General features: G+C 38.8%; 2 protein-coding genes across 4 annotated transcripts; both read left to right on the top strand.

Annotated features, from left to right (window-relative positions):
* Window positions 1-3432: 3432 nt before the first annotated feature.
* si:ch211-12e13.1 lies at window positions 3433-7186 on the top strand. Of its 3 annotated transcripts, none has more exons than XM_042422507.1 (6): window positions 3433-3519; window positions 4796-4876; window positions 5738-5901; window positions 6084-6326; window positions 6520-6720; window positions 6930-7186. In XM_042422507.1, exons 1-6 carry the CDS (start codon window positions 3458-3460, stop codon window positions 7124-7126), a joined length of 948 nt encoding a protein of 315 aa, XP_042278441.1. In that variant the 5' UTR covers window positions 3433-3457; the 3' UTR covers window positions 7127-7186. The 3 variants fall into 3 exon arrangements, with proteins under 3 accessions (XP_042278441.1, XP_042278442.1, XP_042278439.1); XM_042422508.1 differs by lacking the exon at window positions 3433-3519 and adding an exon at window positions 4304-4399; XM_042422505.1 differs by lacking the exon at window positions 3433-3519 and having other exon boundaries at window positions 4487-4876.
* A 1209-nt stretch (window positions 7187-8395) lies between these two features.
* Window positions 8396-12581, top strand: si:ch211-12e13.12 (paralemmin-2). Its single transcript, XM_042422509.1, has 2 exons — window positions 8396-9260; window positions 11373-12581. Exon 2 carries the CDS (start codon window positions 11386-11388, stop codon window positions 12061-12063), a length of 678 nt encoding a protein of 225 aa, XP_042278443.1. The 5' UTR covers window positions 8396-9260; window positions 11373-11385; the 3' UTR covers window positions 12064-12581.
* Window positions 12582-13852: the final 1271 nt, after the last annotated feature.

Here is a 13852-nt window from a genome sequence, read left to right on the forward strand (position 1 = left end):
TTTTACACTTGAACTATAACTGCTGTCATGGAGTGGCAACTGTAAAATGTTTGTGATTCATACTCTGAAGAAAATGTAAATGTACTCTCGGATATGTGGTTTTATTGTAAAAAAAAAAAAAAAAAAAAAAATCTTGAAAATAAAGAGTTTTTAAACTTTCACCTGGTGAAACCTGAAATTCCTAATTTTGGTCATCCTGCCTGAAAATCAGGTACTTAGAAAGACTCACCTAACCAAGAGGAACCTATTTCTCTAGTTGCTAAAACTGCCGTGCCTATTACTTCTGATGTCAAATTAGCTCTTTTAAATATATGCCCACTTTAAAATAAGACATTTATTTAAAATGATTTTATTTTATCCGAAAATCTTGACTTTATGTTTCTTGCTGAGACCTGGTAACCAGGTGAGCATAGCTTGTTTTTAGAATGATACCCGCCAGGATTATGATTTTATCAGCTCTCCCAGGGCTCGTGGTCGGGGTGGTGGGCTAGGTGTTGTATTTAAAAAATCTTTTTAAATGTGGCCTGTTACCTTCCAACAATCTCACTAGCTTTGAGGCCCTTGTCCTAAAATCTTATTGCATAGATCCTGTTGTTTGTCCTTTATCGTCCTCCACAATCCAGCAATACTGATTTTGCCCACACTGTCAGTTATTATCCTCAGTTTATCATGACAGAGTTTCAATTGCTGGTGACTTTGACATCCACGTTGATGATATTTCTGATGGCTTTGCTACTGAATTTTTAAACATTATGGAGTCTTTTAATTTCACTCAACATGTGCCAGGCCCCACTCATAAATGTGGCCATACATTGGACTTAGTTTTTACTTTGAATCTGGATTTATCATCTTTGGTTTTAAGTGATGTTTTTATCTCTAATCATCTCTGTCTTGTTTTTAACTCTGTGTGAACAGGAATCTTCATAAGCTGGAAATTTGCTCACGCATCTTTAATGACACTAGTGCTTCAAAATTTTCCTCATTATTTGTGAAGTCTGGTGAATCCTTACATTTGCTCTCAAACACAAATGACTTAGTGAACTGCTTCTATGATATGTGCACAATTGCTTAAGATACGGTTTCTCTTCTAAAATGTTTATTTAAATCCAAATAATCTATTGTATCATCTTGGATTACTGAAAGAATCTGTGGCATTAAAAGGGAATGTAGGAAGGTTGAGAGACAGTGGAAGAAACCAAAGCTCTCGGTACACTATGAGCTATAAAATTTTTATTACAATCTTATAACAGTGCAATTAAAGATGCAAGAGCAAAATATTTTTCAGAGCTCATCACTTCCAACCAGCACAAGCCTAGATGCCCATTTAAGTCCACTGATCGACCACTGGTTCTCCTGGTGTGCCTATTACTTCAAATGCAGACTGTCAAAGGTTTTTAACCTTTTTCATAGACAAGATTGATGACATTCCATCAAAATTTAACACCCCCACTTCTGTGTCTGCCATGTATTGTCCTCAGCTGAATACTTTATATGTTTTTAAGGAAATAACTATCTAATAATTAACTGGAACTATTGCACATATGACACCATCATCAAGCCCACTGGACAAAATACCTACCAAATTTTTATTAGAGGTTCTAGATACTGTAGCCCATGCCTGCTCTATCATCAACAGTTCTTTATTTTCTGGATGTGTTCCCGATTATTTTAAGACCGCTAGTGTCCAGCTACTTCTCAAAAAACCTGGTTCTGATCACTCCAACCATAGCAACCAGCGTCCAATTTTTAAGCTTCCCTTTCTATCAAAAATCCTAGATAAAATTGACTCAAATCAATTGTTGGAGGTCTTGATGAGTAATAATATTTTTGAGAAATTTCAGGTTTCCAACAGCAACACAGCACGGAGATTGCCTTGTAAGAGTTGTCAATGACATCTTGATGAAGGCTGATGCAGGTGAATGCTCAGTGCTGGTTCTGCTTGATGTGCTGGGTTTGACATAATGGATCACAGCATTATTATTCAAAGGTTGAAAACATGGGTTGGTATCTCTTGAACTGCCCTCCAGTGGTTCACCTCATACTTTTCTAACAGAAAATTTCTTGTGTCTTGATAGCTTTACTTCCTCTCAAGCATTGTCTAAGTATGGGGTGCTGCAGGGCTCCATTCTAGGACCAATTTTATTTTCTCTTTATTTACTCCCTTTGGACTACATTATCAAACAGAATGATATTTCATTTCATTGCCACGCAAATGATACTCAGCTGTACTCATCCGGTGAACCATCTGAATTAAATAAGTTATCTTTCATGCATAATTGCCTAGCTGCGGTTAAGAATTGGATGACAGAAAATTTTCTTGAGCTTAACTCCTAAACTGAAATCTTTATTATAGGCCCTGAGCAAACCTATGGCCAAGTTCTGCCTGCTCTTGGCTCTCTAGCTCAGCATATGGTGCAGACTGTTGAAAACCTTTATTTTTATAAAGGTTATTTTAGATCAGAACCTCACTCTCGAGTCCCATGTTAAAAGTCTAGTTCAGTCGTGTTTTTTCCACTTGAGAAATAACCCTAGAATTAGATCTTTTATTACTTTTACTGATCTTCAAATAGTTATTCATGCTTTTCTCACATCCAGACTGTTAACCACATCAAAAGCATGATCATATCTCTCTTATTTTAGCTTCCCTTCACTGGCTGCCTGTCCATTTTAGAATTGATCGTAAAATTTTAGTCTTGACTTTTAAGGCCCTGCATGGTATGGCACAAAGCTACTAAATCAAACTTCTAAATCATTTCTTACCAGCCCGTAGCTTGAGATCCTCTTTTAAGGCCCTGCTAGCTATTCCTCAGTCAAGGCTGAAGACCAAGGGTGACAGGGCTTTTGCTATTAGGGCTCCAAGCCTGGTACTTTTATGTGTTACTTTTATCCATTATTTTATCTTTACTTTTAATTGTTTCATGTGTTATTTAATTTGTTGACTGTAATTTTGTATTTGACTGTTCTCCTGCTTTCTTTTATTTGTCTTTGTTTGTGAAGCATTTTGCAACTGTAGTTTCAAAAGGTGCTATATACATACAAGTTATATTATTATTATTATTATCATTATTATTAGCATTACTATTATAATTATTAGCATTATTATAATTAGGGCCCAAGCACCAAGCGGTGCAAAGGCCCTATTGGATCTGAAGGAATAATTATTTTTCTTCTCTATTATTATTCTTCCAAAACAAACGCATTTTTGAGGGCCTAAACATGCACGAAAAGTTGTTAAACTTTGCACATACATCAGAAGTGGTGAAAAATTTAATATTTTATGGGTCTCGCAAAAAGGCGGAGCAAAATGTCTCGACAGCGCCCCCTAGAACATTAAGACAATTGAGCCCCTCGACACGGATTGTCGTAGAAGAACGAAATTCGGTATACATATGTATCATGACCAGACGCACCAAAAAGTCTCTTGGAGACATACCCTAAATCCTGTTGGATTTAGGGTATGTCTCCACCTACTGGCAACAGGAAGTTTGAAGCGCCTCTCTTGCTAATTACTCCTAGCAGGTTAGTCAGAAACACATCAAATTCGGTTAGCCAAGGTGTAACACCTTGATGATGATAACTCGTGAAGCTTTTGAGTTTTCACCAAAAGCCGTTGCCATGGCAACACGTTGTTTGCCACAAAATACGAAGCTGTTTTTAAGGGCCAAGACATGCTTGAAAACTCACAAAACTATGCACACACGGCAGTTCTTAAAGTCTGTAATTTCATATCGGTGGCTGGCATAAGTGTGACAGAATGGCTCTACAGCGCCCCCTACAACATTTCAACGAAGCAGCCCCCGCCCCACGTTAAACCTACATGTATGAAAAACAGTACACACGTATCATGCCAGGGCACATAAAAAGTCTCTTGGACCCATAGCTGAAACCCAACAGGAAGTCAGCTATTTTGAATTTAGTGGTCAATTTCGGCAATTTTGCATGTCTTATATTTTAACGAACTCCTCCTACAGAATTCATCATAATGACTTAAATATCAGTGTGTGTCATCTAGACTACTATATGATCAAAAGTTATCAAAGGATTTAGTTATGGTTGAAGCATGTGGCTGTGGCGTGGCGTTGAGTTTTGATGTTTCGTCATAACAGAGGAAATTGCTATAACTTTAGTGAACATGGCTGGATTTGCCTGAAACTCCACATGTTTGATAAGAGTCCCGGCCTGAATACGTTTACATGACAATATTCAGTCATTGGTGCAAACTGGCTCCATAGCTCCCCCTACGACATTTCAACGCAGCAGCTCCTGCAGCAGGTAAAATAGTGGACAAAGGAAGTGATGTTTATCTCGTCGCACTGTCTGAACACAGCCTGGGTCTGGAGACATCTACATGTCCGTGACAGAAGCCGTTCGACTGCGCCATGCCTCGACGTGCGCAAGGGTGCGAGGGCCCGATCATCGCTGCTTGCAGCTTTAATTATTATTGGTGTGCAAACTAGTCGAAAGTGTGTTGTTTGTCCCAGTAAGCTTTCCGTACTTGTCACTAGTGTAGTGAAGTCTGACTGTATTCACGACTCTCAACAGCTTTCGTACTTAAACATTTGTAGGGACTCGCAGTAATAATGTTTAATTTAACTCGCTTAGTGTTACGTCGTAATGATTTATTTTGAGCAGTAATGGGAAATACGCAGAGTTACGTTGGCGCGTCGCTCTCTGTCTGTTCTGTGTGTTTACTTTATGTTTACTTTTACTCTTCTCATCAGCTGTTGAAAACAAATAGTCTCACCAGCGACAGACTTCCAAGTCTTGATTATCTTTTTATCAAATATCTGACCAGAGCTCTGACTCGGAGAACAGGCCACTTGTACCCGGCAACTAAAAAGCAGTGTGAAGTTGTTTACACGATCCTCAACTGTAGGTAAGTCCTCCTCCACTCAATAATGTGTTTTTCTTCCTGTTCCTACAGTTGAATGTTTGAACTTCTCTCTGCAGAATGATGTATGTGCAGAGTTTGATTTCACATTCATCTGCTGAAAGTGGAAAGTTTCTCTATACTCATTGAAAATCAAATTTTAATGGGTGGACCTATCAGCATGATTTGTGACATCACAACGTGATGTGGAAACTTGAAGCCTCCAGTGCACAAACACTGAGAATGAACTTTACAGTGAAGTAGGAGACATCTTGTGTGCAGCAGTTAAACTTCTGAAATGAAATATATTTACATGTTTATAGATGCTGGATTTTTATTGGCTTAAAGCAAACCAAACTTGCAATCATGAGTAATCAAACTACTTCATCTCTGGCACTGCCTTTACATACTCTCATTGTTTTATATATTACTTCTGTAATGTGTTCATGTATTGTAGTACTTGTAGAAGCATTGTATTAATGACATGAGGTCAACCTGCCCAGGGACTATAAATGTAAAATTAGCTCATTAACTACTCTGGCACATTTATATTGAAGTGGAAACTGAAATGTTGATTAATGTGCACTGTCCCTGGTAGGTAGGTAAGTAAGAAATAAGTGAGTAAGTAGTAAATAAATAAAATGAGGAAGAAGGAAGAGATGCCATTTTAAGGATTTAAATAAATAGATAATTTAACTTTTTTGTGGAAAAACCATATCAGACACACATTACTAGTCAGATTGTGTTATATACATCTTAAAACATGTCTGGAGGGGATCTTTAAGGATAAAGCTTTTTAAACTGTCTGAATGAGTTAGCTGATAGTCATCCACATTTTCAGCGTCAGTGTATCTGTCTCTCTAAAAGGCTGGAGACTCCCTTGCTGAGGAGGTTCTGCAGTGCTGCAGGGTATGGTTGGGATTATCCAGACAGTGAGTACAGAGACATCCCACTGTGCTTTCCAGAGTTTCTCTGCCGCAGACTGCTGCTTATTCTCCTGACAGATCATAAGTTCATGCTGAGCCCAGCAGGTAAGACATCCATTCAGCCGATCCATTTCATCAAATACTTTTTTTAAAGTGATCGCTCCAGCATGTATTTTTGCAGATGTTTCATACACCTTGAGTGCTTTCCTGATCCCTTGAATCTAGGGTTTCATCACAGTTGTAATCAGAGGTGATGATCTTGCAGTGACTGTGAATGACTTTTTCAGGTCTGATTCGTGTGCGCCAGAGTTTGAAAACCCATCAGCCAGTCGATGAGCTGAAGAAAGGTCCATTCATGCTGCAGGTTCGAGTCCTGGAGTACCGGCAGGTTGATGCAGGGGTGGAGGTGGACATCTGTCTGTCTGCCACTTCACGTTGTGGAAGTCCAGTGTGGGAAAGTGTCTTGACACTCCTGTCCAAAAACAAGCTCCACAAAGCCAGCAGATGTTTAGCCAAGAAAGAAAATAAGAGTGAGCATTTTTACAGTGATTTCTGCTTAGAATGTATTCATTCAACAATGAAGCACAGTGGAAACATTAGAACTGAGAGGGAACAGTTGGTCGGGGTCCAAACAAGAGGCTCTCACAGAACACAATATACTGAACATGAGTGTAGACTGAGTCAAAGTTTTCTCATTCTGGTTATGTTTCCTTGTTTTGACAGGCCAGATAGATGAGCCTGTGCCAGAAAATGTGAAGCAGGTTGAGATCAGAGTTCCCAGGAGTACCTGCCTGCAGTGTGTCTGGTCCTTCTCTGACTATCAGCTCTTCTATCTGCCAGCCAGGCTGTTTGGATACAGATTGCAGACTGCACCAAGTGTCTGGATGCTGTCTGTCTGCTTGGCTGAAATAGAAAAGCACAAAGGTACCCAAATGTATTGAGGTCATTGATTTTGTGGTTGATTTTGTAATTCCACTTATAGCCACATCATGAGAGCTTTTATATGTCCTTTGTTAATGTTCCTAGTTACATCTGTGTGTTTTCTGCTACAGTGAAGTCTGTAGTCACATAGTTAAGTTGTTCTCAGTCCTCATCACTGGTCAGAGCTTCTTGTTGTTCTGTTGTGTCATCAGGGGTTGGAGTCATCACAGCGCCAATCAACATCACCACCCAGTTTAAGGAGCCTCTGTTGGTACCAGGCAAAGTGACAATCAAGTTTTGGGAGATGATCACAAATGAGGAACAGTCGTCTGACCGAGGCCTCAACTTCCACATGCAGCAACATGGAAACAGCTCATCTCACATGGTGGGAGTGATTACGAAGTCCTGATCAACATCGAAGGAGGTTATTTGTAGTTCTGTCAAAACGCAATTAAATGCTGATATTGTACATTTTCGGTTTAGTTTTCTTTCAATGTGGACGGCATATTGTATGATCATAAAACAAAATATTGTAGTGTTAATGTCCATTTAGTAGTATAGGAACACTTATTAATGGATGTTTGGGTCTCCTCTTAAATTGTCAATGTTTTTTCAGCTTTAGTGAGCGCAACCACTTCAGTACTTCAATACCTATAATAATGTTAGAATATTCTTCTATCATCAGCATTATTGTACCTGCAGCTAACTACGAAAACACAATGTTTAAAAATGGTCCAATATGTTAACTAGTTATTCCCCAACTATGTCTGTCTGTCTGTCGTTTGGTGCTGGGCAGGTAGTGTACAGTGAATTTTTTGAGGGTTTTTTTTGCTGAAAACAGTGGACTGCTGCAGCTGGAAACAATGTCAATGAGAGCAGTGAGACTGAACAAAACAGCAATCAAAACACTTAGCTAAAAGACACTAAAATGTTCAATAGAGCTGAGGGGAACCATAGAATCAGATGTTTATTTTGTGCTTCAGCTTCCTCACTACAGCGACTCCTTTCACCTACAAGTAATTGTGTGATCAATTGTTACAATAAAAATATTGATCATATCCACTTAATATATTTCTAAAGCATTATCAGCAGGATTTTGTCCTGCAGGTTTCATAGGTTTTACTGTACATGAACACTTTGTCAGATGCCATGTCTACCAGTTAGACTAATGCAGAGATCATCCCTGCAGGGAAAGAAGACTTTTCAATATTTGATCCCTCTGATAATGCTGTTTGCAGCTTTCATGTATGTCAAAGTCTGTCCTCCTGTATTATTTATTGGAACACATTCAGTGCATGGGACTGAGAAAAGTGGCTTTTCATGCATCCCTGCACTGCCGCAACACTTCATAAAGGAATCACGGAGATGGTTTCTAGCATGATTTCTTTTGTACAAGAAGGGAAGAAAAGACTGGAGGTATAATCTGTGGTTTTCTGAGATGCCTTTTAATGAAAACAATGGACTATTTTAAAATTCATCATACAAAGATTGAATGTCAGGTTTACTCAAGATTACCACTTCAATAGTTCATTCCCTTTTCTTTAAAATGATAGAAACTTGCCATTTAAAATTCAAGTTGAGCAATATATCAAAAAATAGCTTATTTCGACATTTTATTCTTTCTTGCTGAGTTAAATGAGAAGATAGAACTATGTCTGTAAACTAAATATGAAGCTACAGCCAGGAGACAGCTGGCTTAAACTGAAAACAGAGGGAAACAGCAAGCCTGGCTCTGTTAAAAGGTTAAAAAGATCACCTACTAGCACCTAAAGGTCACTAACATGTTATATCTTGTTTGTTAAGTTAAATAGTCCGGTACATAACCACCCGTAAAACCACAAATAACGCTTTATGGGTGGAAAACTAGATATAATGTGTTAATTAGAGAACTTTAGAGGTGCTGGTAGGTGGATTTAGTTATCTTTGAACAGTCAGGCTAGCTGTTGCCCCTGTTTCCAGTCTTTATGCTAAGCTAAGCTACAATAAGTGGCTATGATAGCTTCACATTTAGCATTAATTTCATACTGGCTTTGAAGTATGTCCTCTGACCTCAATCATTCCATACCTTCTCATTGAGAGTATGTGTTTCTTGGTATGTTACCTTTTTGTTATATTGCCTTTTCCTCTAATCAAATGAGAACAGTTGTCCAAAAAAAGGTGAATGTCTCATTTTATGTTCTGTATATACTGATGTTTTTTTTACAAGATTCATCAATGTGCAACTATGAATGAGATGATCATTCTACTTGAAAATCACAGAAGTTCAGCAGTAACAAAGAAAAAAGCGTTATTGATGGTGTGATTGCAATCTGAGGAGCATCTTGTGACTGCCTTCCCGCACACACTGTGTGGAGTTGTAGTTTCTAGGGTGAGGGGAGGGTGTGTGCAGAGAGTCTCTGTTTATAGACGTCCAGGCAGAGGAGAAGTCTGTTTCATCAGCTGTGCTGCAGATCAGAGAGGAGCATGCTGGGTTGTTCCACCTCTGCCATGTGATTTTCATTACAGAAACTTCTGGGGAAGGATTCAACTGTGGAAAGCTTGAGGTAAAAGCATTTTTCAAATATTTGAATTTGATTTTTATAAAAATTGACTCTCTTGTAACTGCATGTTATAATCCTGTATCTCTTCTGCTTGTATCAGTTGTATGGTTGAAATATAACAGTGTGTAGGGCAGTGGTGTTGAATAGATAACTGCTGTACAAAGGCTGGTGTCAGCAGTGACACTTATTTAACAGTATTTCTTGCCAAAAGAAATAACATTGCAGACTGTTGATGTGCTTTAGAAATTCTATCACTCAACAAAAGAAACATTTATATTAAATTATGCTTGGTAATAAAGGCATTCATCCTATAAGGTAGATCTGTGGTGATTATTTGGGAACACAGAAAGAGTTAATTCAAGATATTACAGTTGGATGACAGAAACACTGGCGTGAATAGATACTGTTCTGAGGATGTAGGGGTCAACTATAAATTTTTAAATTTTATAGTAAATTGTTGTGTAATATCCTCTTGTCCTGCCAGTATAACTTCCCACTGCCACAGTTAAAGCTGTTGTCAGGCTTTTCTGAGACAAAACAGCACCAAGAACAAAGCAGTAATGCGATGAGTGTGTTTAAATCATATCTATTTTTCATCTATTGTTGCTCAGTCACAACCACAAGCCAGAGAACATGTACATTGATGTAATTATTCATTTATAGAGTCCTGATTCTGTCATGCATACGAGTCAGTCAAGTGTAAGAAGGTCAGTCTGTTAAGCTGCTGTACGGAGTGCATTGCAATTAGGATGTGGAGCCGTACAATGGAAAAACTCCTCTTGAACAAATCCATTAATGTTGCACTTATTGTAAACACATCATTTGTCTTTACGAAATTTAGCTGTCAAATGTATTCCTCTTTAAAAAGTCATTGCACAGAACTAAATTTAAACACAAGCTTTTCAGAAGTGCTACATTCTGGTACTGCAGGTCTGGCCAATGACAGATTTGTACAGTACGTACCTTTAAAACATCTGACAGCCTAAACTATGTTCTGAAGTCACTCAGTGATTACTTCATACACTTCATCTGAAATGTTGTTTCTGTGTGGAGAAGGGAAGAGTGTGTGTATGTGTGTGTGTTTTAGAGAGATGAAACACACACACACACTCCTTCCGTGGTTAGAGCACTTTAGAGGAATTCAGCTGTCTCCTTCCTCAAAGTGCTGATCCTCAGGGAATTTAAGTTATTTTTTGCTTCTTTTAAAAGTTCCAGTTTCATTTATTTATTCAGAGAGGCCAATACTAAATGACAGTTTGTTCTTTTTTACCAGTCCACTGTTGTTCATAAAACAACTCCACAGCACTTACTATTACCTGCCCCAGTTACTCTGTTAGTCAGACATGTGAAGAATGGTAATACTACATAATGGTGGTATGCAGTTTGTAATTAATATACAGGCATGTGGAAAATTAAAAGAAAAACCTGAATAAATGAGAGGAGAAACATAACAAATTTACATGCCACCATGCAGAGCATGAGGGCTCCTTGAATGGTTTGATGAGTATGAAATTGGTGTGAATCATATGCCACAGCTTTCACTGTCACCAGATCACATCCCAGTTGAACACCTATGGGAGATTTTGGAGTGATGTGTTAGACTCCAACACAATTAGTAAGGTGTTGGGCTTTAATTTGGTAGCCATCTTTATATCCTGAAATGGTCTTTTTTCCAGAGATTAAATTTAAAAAGAATAATCAGATGGATTTTTTGCAAAATTGCAAGCAATGGTCTCATGCAACCAACTTTGTGACTCAGCTCTATTGTATAGTAAAGGTTCTGGATGAAAGCAATTTGATTCCAGCTTTTAAAATACCAGATACCCAACGAGTCAGCAACACAACAAAAGGTAAAAAATATGAAAATAAAACAGTATATATTCAGTCATAATAATTTCCATTCCAGAGATTACATTATTTTCCATTCAAGTATACTATTTATTAATTATTGGTATTAGGTCCAAAAGGTGGACTTAGTGTGCCACTGTAGAGAAAGTAAGTCTGTCAACTCAAGGTCCACTTCCTAGCTTTTTCCAGGGCTTTCAATCACATCTGATGATTTTCAATGTCAAGAATGAACTTTCACGCTCAATTTTCTGCTTTGTTTGAGTGCAGTCAAGAGAAATACATGAAGAAGCAAGGAAAAGGAGACACTGCCAGCATCCCCCTCCCTTCACCAACAGGAGGCAGCAGTGTGCAGGTCTACCATGACTACCAGAAAGTGGCTTATAAAATGTATCCTGGGAATGGCCACACCATAGAGAACAGTTCCCACACAAGGAGAGACCAGGTCACCAACCACGATGGCACCGGCAAGATGTTGTCTATGCCAGACATCATCTCCAACAGCCCAGACCAGAGGTACAGCATGAAAGACCAGAGTGTTCAGAGGAACTCCATGTGGATGATGGATTCGAGCAGCCAGGCCTATTCAGGGACAGACGACAACTCCACAGACCCACATGAGACCCTGACAGAGACTTCAACTCTGACTTTTGTAGACGCCCACACTGAGGAATCAGGAGAGAACCACAGTCTCCATGGGGTAGGGATGGTTTACCTCAAGGAGTTTGTGCTGATTGATGATGATGATGATGGAGACATGTCGCTGAGAGAGAAAACGGTGACAGACTTGTCTGTCATGGATGGAAAAGCTGCCGACCTGGTGCGTGGGAGGCTGTTGTCAACCTCCAGTGGCTCAGTGTCAGAGTGTAAGGACGAATCTCCAGCTCCTGAGGCGCCTCCACCTGAGGAAAGTGAGCCTTTGCCCCAAAAGCAACGCTGCTGTTTCTGCACCCTTTTATGACCCATCAGGTGGTGAAAGGTCACAGGTTTGAACCCTGTGGCAGCTACTGTGTCCAAGATCAGGGCTTTGAAGCTGTCCTGAAAGACTCTGTGCTCTGAGCACTCTGGCGTAAAATGTACTGAGCTTAAACATGTGTTCCTGTCGAAGCACATTTATGGCAATAATGACATACAGTACAAGTGTCATTTTGTTTTCTAATGCAGCTATTCTTTTTCAATTCCTATTATTCTTTTTTTTCAGAGCCATTATTAGATATCAACAACCAGCAAAAATACTTTGTTTATCTCAAAGTGCTTTCTGCTTGATTTACATTTACAGAATGTGGTCGTGTGGGTCAAGATATAATCATTTTCAAGATTAACAAACATACCTCTGTAATCTATTACATTTACTGTATTACATTTTGATACTAAAAAATGCATGTTCCTGTAGTATTAGATCTGAATGACAGACTTTGTGATAAATTCACAGAAGGTCGAGAAAGATCGAGTGCTAACATCAAATAAAGGAAACCTAAATAACCACATTTTGTGTCAAGTTAGTTTCTCTTTGTACACCATCTGTTCTGAGATGTGGTATCATATTCTTACATTACTATAACCACTACTTCTAATTCTATATAATGTATATTTGAGGGCTGTTATATATCTCAAAAAAACTCTCTATCCCCAGTTCCAAAACTTTATTAACAACAAATAACCCCAACCACATCAGGATTGCACAATAAAAATATCATGACTCATGACTAGATGACTATATTCAAACTTGCCACAAAAAAACCCCCAAACTCAACACTCATGTATTATTTCCATATAAAGTTGATATGGTTAACATGGTAGCAGCCCATTTACACATCCAACAGACACACAGCAACATTAGCATTTGTAGTTTTCTTTCGAGCCACCTTGTGAATGTACTTCTAATATTCGCTCTCTTTTTAGCTCTGTTTTGTTTCCACCAACTCTTCAGAGAAATATCTGGCTCTTTAGCTGCTTAACGTTCCACTATGTTCACCAGCTAATCACTAACTGTACAGCAGGTTTTTAGGAGTTTTTCTAGTCTAAAAAGAGCGCTGATAGAAGTGGTGAGAGGGAACCAAAACCAAACAGTCAAATTTCAGGTCCAACAACCAAAACAATGTGCCGAACGACAGTAAAACGCTGGGGGAACTGCAGGGTCAGGTGATAATTCTCTGTGGATTTATAAGTACTCGAATGACTCTATTGACATTACATGAAGTCATTTGATCCATTGATAGGAAAATATTGATTAGAACAGCTTTAAAGAATAAGAAGACCTCAATCCCAAATCTGGGTGAAGTTTGACATCTGCTGGTGACAGCAGGACTAAACTATCTATCTGCTGCATATTGAAACAGTTTTTGCAGTTTGCAATTTGCACTTAGTGCTTTCGCAGTGCAGCAAAGGAACTGGGTAATTTGCATGAACAGCAATAGACTCTATGGCTGACAAAGAGAGCTGACCTAAGATGCTCAATGAACTGAGAAAGACGCCTACACTGCAGTCATTACTGTGCTGGCACACAATGATCTGTGGGACATGGAGTGCAGCAGTGAGTCCGGATTAATAATCTCAGTTTCTTCTAACTTTTTGTTAAAAGAAATGTTGAAGCAACTTTTATTTTTTATTTTTTTATCATGAGAAAAGAAGTCAGTTCTAGTCAGTTTAGGATCCACATTAGATACCCTTTAGTCCAGACTTGCGTTTGAACAGAGTTTTGGGGGGCTGGCTACAGTCCAGCAGGCTCTGGTGTGAGTCAGTGACTTACT

This window comes from Thunnus maccoyii, chromosome 9 (assembly GCF_910596095.1).
Source record: "Thunnus maccoyii chromosome 9, fThuMac1.1, whole genome shotgun sequence".
Taxonomy (NCBI): Eukaryota; Metazoa; Chordata; class Actinopteri; order Scombriformes; family Scombridae; genus Thunnus; species Thunnus maccoyii.

What these genes read in the sequence shown, in the direction of transcription:
- si:ch211-12e13.1 (XM_042422505.1), top strand. Translation starts at nt 4,635, where the DNA reads ATGGGAAATACGCAGAGTTACGTTGGCGCGTCGCTCTCTGTCTGTTCT. An exon ending in TACACGATCCTCAACTGTAG is followed by an intron (nt 4,877 to 5,737) that starts GTAAGTCCTCCT and finishes TCTCTCTAAAAG; the next exon opens with GCTGGAGACTCCCTTGCTGA. An exon ending in TGAAATAGAAAAGCACAAAG is followed by an intron (nt 6,721 to 6,929) that starts GTACCCAAATGT and finishes TTGTGTCATCAG; the next exon opens with GGGTTGGAGTCATCACAGCG.
- si:ch211-12e13.12 (XM_042422509.1), top strand. Translation starts at nt 11,386, where the DNA reads ATGAAGAAGCAAGGAAAAGGAGACACTGCCAGCATCCCCCTCCCTTCA.